At 44.9% G+C, this 5,554-nt stretch overlaps 1 protein-coding gene across 1 annotated transcript; it reads right to left on the bottom strand.

The window, feature by feature from the left end:
- Window positions 1–1,182: 1,182 nt before the first annotated feature.
- On the bottom strand, window positions 1,183–5,171 carry LOC123449864 (uncharacterized oxidoreductase At4g09670-like). The gene is made up of 2 exons (XM_045127220.1): window positions 4,608–5,171; window positions 1,183–1,991 (listed from the first exon to the last, which is right to left on the bottom strand). Exons 1-2 carry the CDS (start codon window positions 5,100–5,102, stop codon window positions 1,371–1,373), a joined length of 1,116 nt encoding a protein of 371 aa, XP_044983155.1. The 5' UTR covers window positions 5,103–5,171; the 3' UTR covers window positions 1,183–1,370.
- Between the last annotated feature and the right edge of the window lie 383 nt (window positions 5,172–5,554).

Raw genomic sequence — 5,554 nt, 5'->3', positions numbered from 1 at the left:
TGCCAACCAGGCAACCACAAATATGAACTATTAGCTATAGCCTTTTAGGGGATGTTTAATGCTTGCAATTGTCGATGTTTCTCTATGATTTGTTGTAGAATAGCTCAAGTTCTGACTTGCATTGGTAAGATTTGTTACCAACTTTGGTATCTGAAATTCATTATTCATGCTCATAAACAAAATGCTTTTCATTTGAATTTTTTTGGTTTGATGCTGCTCTATCTAGTAGGATTCCAAATCACGCTATTCTTGTGCAATCCAGGAACCTGATGGCAAAGCAAGATATGGCAGAGCTTGGGTTCGGTAACGCAGACGCCGTGGTTACGTCTTCTGAGAAGGACAGCAAACTGGAGAGTCCAGCGAGTGATTCGGAAGAGAAGAAATAGATGTTTAACATGCAAGCCAGCAAAAGGATACTAGAGCATAACCTGTTTAATTCCGCAAGTTCTACACTCAGGCTAGATTATTAACGTGGAATACCTCGTATATTCTTTTACTAGTTTCTCTGATAAATTAAGCCTTGTACCACAGGTGGAGAAAGTATCAGTTTACATATGCTCTTTTTTATGCTTTCATAGGAATTTTTTTTTGTCCTTTTGGATCAGCTGGACGGTACTAAATTTTCTCTAAGAATTGTCTGTTTTTCTACGCCCAGTATCGTTGAAATTTGAACTTCATTGGCTTCAACCTCTTTTTTTTTTCGCCGGCCACATAGGCCGGGCCCTGTTTTCGTGTGTTCCTCTAATGTTGTATCCGGCCTACAACCGTTTCTCTTGCATTCAAGTTATCTTTTTTGAAAGCCTTGCATTTAAAATTTCAATTTCTGTTGGAATTTTCTGTTCATTTCTAACCGCGGTACGCGCTGGCTGATATGTTTGATTACTTGAAGGTCATATTTACAGTCGAGTGCGGCAAAGTGCGGCTCTCCTAGTTGTATATACATTGTTGATTTTTTTTCTGGTGAAGCACATAGTACAGGGTTTACTTCAGATGAGCAGGTCAAAACACATTGCGAGCTTGCAGTTGCAGCATAAAGCTGAAATGCTTAAAGCACATAACTGAACCCTGAACCTCCCCTTCCATTGACCTGGGTTAGGATGGACAGTCACATTTGTACGTGGATCACGCAAAGCATCCATATTCCCCAGGTATCACACACAATAAATCCGCAGTAATACGACATTTTAACTTGACAATTGCAATGCCGATATTTTTAACTTGATAACCGCAATGCCGTCCTTGGCACGACGAGAATCATTTGAGTTATTCCGATATATAAGTAGTTTCATGCCGCGTAGAAGTACAGTCTGAGCAAATTACGCCATGTTCTGGAAGAACATAATACCGGAATGACCGGTGATGTGTTTTATTCAGCTGGCGACGTCGACCGATTTGAATCCATTGTCAATGGAAGCCTTCACGGCGTCCATCACAACCTGCGTCTTCCTGGTGATGGCCGGCCACTTGTTCTCAGGCTTGGCGCCGGCGTCTCTGATGCCCTGCACCAGCCTGCAGAACTCCTTGACCATCAGGGCCTCCTGCGGCAGGTCTGTCATGACAACGTGCTTGCTCGGCTGCGGAGCCCATCCGGTGTGGAGCTCGGCAAAGTTTGATTTGGACGCCACGCTGAACGGGCCGGACTTCTCCTCGTACGGGATCACGAAGTCGGTGACGTGGAGCGTGCCGTCCGTGCCGACCACGGTCAGGTCCATGGTGAGGTTGGTGAGGAAAGAGCAGTGGAAGGTGGCCATCTTCCCGTCGGCCCAGTAGAGCGTCGCCCCACAGGCGATGAGCACGCCGGCTTGGTTCTTGACGGGGTCAGGGAGCGCGATCACGTTCTTCGGGAGCTCGTAGTCGACGGCCCACAGGATCGCGCGGATGCAGTACCACCCGGCATCGCCGAGTGCGCCCAGGGCGTCGAGGTCTGGCTTTACCCTGATGTCATTCTGGAGGAAATCTTCGTTTGCTCGGAAGCTGAACAGACTGTTTATCTGAAGCAACAGAAGAAGAAGAAAATGGTTTATGGAAGTGCCCAAATTAAGTGAACCAAACAGTTGTTAAGTTACACTCATATCAAGAAAGGAAACATCACACTGCTAGAGAGTGCAAACAGTGATTGTGGAACTATGCTTATACCAGGCCACTTCAATATTTGTTTTAGCCAATCGTAAGTTGGTGGCCATGATAAGGACTTTCAAGGAATTCTAGAGGACGACGGAGGATGAACAAAATGTACAGCTCAATCAAGAGAGAAGTCCAAGAAACAAGAAACAAGACATCGTTGTCCCTTCAAGTAAACCAATCAAGGATGGGTAGATATCATTAAACTATTATAATGGCTTCACCAAATTGGTTTGAGGTACATGATGACAGGTTCGTCTGAGGTGTTTTGGTAGTTCCAACTGCTAGTAACAAAATGTCACTCAACTCACTGTGCTCAATAATTGGGCAACTAAGATATCCGAAAGCTAGATGGCATGCTGTGCTTAATAACAGCTTTATCGACTATTTTATATATATGATTCGACGAGAAAATAACATACAGATAGTTTGAGGGAAAGGAAACAATCGAACAAAGCATATATCTCAAGTATGATGATGGTATCAAGTGCCAGAAACACAATATGATTCGCTGCACATTCACCGTTATCAATTTGGCAACTCAAAGTAATCACATAAAGGTAGCTGTCGAATCTTCTCTTTTCCTTTTCATGTCTTTGGTTTCTGCAAACTGACATTTGTCTTTTTCCTCTGTTATGTGAACAGAGTAGTGACTTATGTTGTCAGTATAGTGTCGATCATTGTCAATAACCATTTGAGTAGTGAACAATGAATTGGCTCTCCGTACCAGATCGCGTAGTCATATAGTTTTAGTAAGAATTGTTGCAAGGAAGTGTAAGAACATTATGTAGCTATAGACAAACGAGATTAGTACTGTGCAATGTAAGTTTGCTCACCAAATGATATTCGCTAGCACACACATTTTGGAACTAAATCCCTTATCTTCCACCACTATGTCGGACCAAAATTTCGCCTTGTCCAATAGGCAAAGTTAACTAAGAAACCAAATTCAGTAGCTAGAGATTTCAAGCATACTAAAGTATCATGATGCGCTGCTTCAGTGATAGTTGTAAGAAGGTTTGATGGTGAGTTTGTGCTTGCTGCTGGAAGGGGATACGAAAATGTTCAAAATCTCTCAACAGCGGAAACACTTGCTTTCAGAGATGGGGTAACAATTGCAGCTAGAGAAGGGTGGCAGCAGATCCATGTTGAAACTGATTGCCAAGTACTGGTTAGTATGTGGAAGTCTTGGAAGAAACAGAGGTCAGAAATCATGGGCATTCTCAGTCAGATTGACGAGCTCATTTTATCCTTCCAGGGGTTTGATCTGTCTTACACCCCAAGGGAGGCAGACCTATGTGCTTAGCATCATGTTAATGGTTGTAATTCTAGTGTGTGGCATTTCACAACTCTAGCCTTCCTTTTAAGGTGTATTCAGAACGATCGTGTAATGCTGCATGATGCATGAAAATGAGCTTTGTTGACTATCAAAATAAAAAGAGAGTTCAAGCATACCACCTAGGTTTTTTTGCTACCAAGAGGCAATTAATTAGCCCTTGGTATGGAATCTTTTGACGCTTAAGCAGATGCACTAGAATACTAAGGCAACCTGACAAGATCCACAAATTATGGGTTATGCGTCTCCATCGAGGCCGGCAAGAACACAAATGGAAAGGACCACATCAACAATTGAATAGTATTTCTCTAGAGAATTAGAGCAAAATTGTTTTTGCAAGAAATTCAGTTTGGAAAACTCACAACTCTGACGTCGCCAAAATTGTCGATTACTAGATGTAATCATGTAAAGGTAGCTGTTTTATCTTGCCTAATAACATTTTCATCTTCTTCTTTTGTACTAGTTCTCTTTGGTTTCTGCGCACTGTCATTTTGTCCTTTTCCTTTGTTATGTGAGCATCCATCCAATTTTTTATCATGACATATGTTGTCAGTGAAGTGTTGATTATTATCAACAAACATTTGCTCCGGTAGTGAACAAAGTGTTGGCTCTCTGTACCAGATCGCATACTTATATGGTTTTTAGTAAGAATTGTTGCAGGGAAGTGTAAGAAAACATAATGTAGCTACAGACAAACGGGATTAGTGCTTTGCAATGAAATTTTGCTCACCAAGTGATACTCCCTCGCACAGAGATTTTGGAACTAAATCATTTTATCTTCAACCACTATGTCAGTCAGACCATAATTTCACATAGTGCAAAGTCATCTCACAAAGCAAGCAGCAGGAGAGTTCAAGCATAACACCAAGAGGCAATTAACTAGACCTTGCTGGCTGGATACAACGACAAACTGCAATTAGTTCAGAGTTCACTAGAGAATCTTTTTGAGGCTTAAGCAGATGCACTAGAATACTAAAGCAACCTGACAAGATCCACAAATTATGGGTTATGTGTCTCCATCTAGGCCGGCTAGAACTAGAACACAAATGCATATGCAATGGGCCACAACAACAATCGAATAGTAGTATATTTCTCTAGATAGTTGGAGAGCACAATTATGATCTCAAGGAATTAAGGTTGAGGAACTCACGAGTCTGACGTCGCCGACGTCGGCGAGGAGGAGGTCGCGCATCTTGGCGGTGCGGGGGTGGTGCATCCACATGGTGGAGTCCATGAACTGGACGCCGCTGGCGTCGCAGGCGGCGAGGATGGCGTCGAGGTCGGCGGCGCAGAGCGCGGTGGGCTTCTCGAGGAGCACGTGCTTGCCCCGCGCGGCGGCGGCGGTGGCCCACTGCACGTGGAGGCTGGTGGGGAGCGGCAGGTAGACGGCGTCGACGGCCGGGTCGTCGAGGAGCGCCTCGTAGGAGCCGTGAAGACGAGTGTCCGCGGGGAGGCCGTTGTCGGCGGCGAAGAGCCGCGCCTTGGCCTCCGAGCGGCTGCCGACCGCGGCCACGGCGGCGGCGGGCGCGGCCAGCAGCATCGCCCGCGCGAGCTTGCGCGCGATGGATGCGCAGCCCATGATGCCGAAGCGCACCGGGCGCGGCGGCTGCTCTTCCGGCGCCGGCGCCGGCGCGGCGGACGACATGGCGGGCGGGCGGGCGGGCGGCGGGTGCTGGGTGGTCTTGTGTCCGGGGTGTGAGTGTGTGGCGTAGGAAGTAGCGCGACGAGTGACTCGTGGGGCTTTTCCGACTAGCTACCCGAGTGCTCACCGCCAGTAGCAACGTGCTTGTTTTTTTCTTTTTACAGAAAAAACAGTAGCAACGTGTGACCTGATTTGAGGCCGTTTAGTTAGTGCTCTCTCCATCTAAACGCTTTTATATTTCTTTACGTATTCATACAAACTATATACTTCCTCCCTTTCAAAAAAAATATTTTAAATTTGTCTAGATATGAATGTATCTAATCATATTTTAGTATTTAGATACATTCATTTCTAAACAAACCTAAGACAGAAATTTTAAAACGGAGGAAGTATGTTTTTAACTTCGGTGACCTTTATTAAACAATAGAGAAAATCGAAAATCCGAACCACATAAG

The sequence above is a fragment of the Hordeum vulgare genome, chromosome 1H (assembly GCF_904849725.1).
Source record: "Hordeum vulgare subsp. vulgare chromosome 1H, MorexV3_pseudomolecules_assembly, whole genome shotgun sequence".
NCBI classification, from domain to species: domain Eukaryota; kingdom Viridiplantae; phylum Streptophyta; class Magnoliopsida; order Poales; family Poaceae; genus Hordeum; species Hordeum vulgare.
This window is presented reverse-complemented; position numbering and strand designations above follow the sequence as displayed.

Coding starts and splice junctions, on each gene's coding strand:
- LOC123449864 (XM_045127220.1), bottom strand. CDS start 5,102: ATGTCGTCCGCCGCGCCGGCGCCGGCGCCGGAAGAGCAGCCGCCGCGC. Junction 1,992..4,607: donor ACGTCGGCGACGTCAGACTC/GTGAGTTCCTCA, acceptor CTGTTGCTTCAG/ATAAACAGTCTGTTCAGCTT.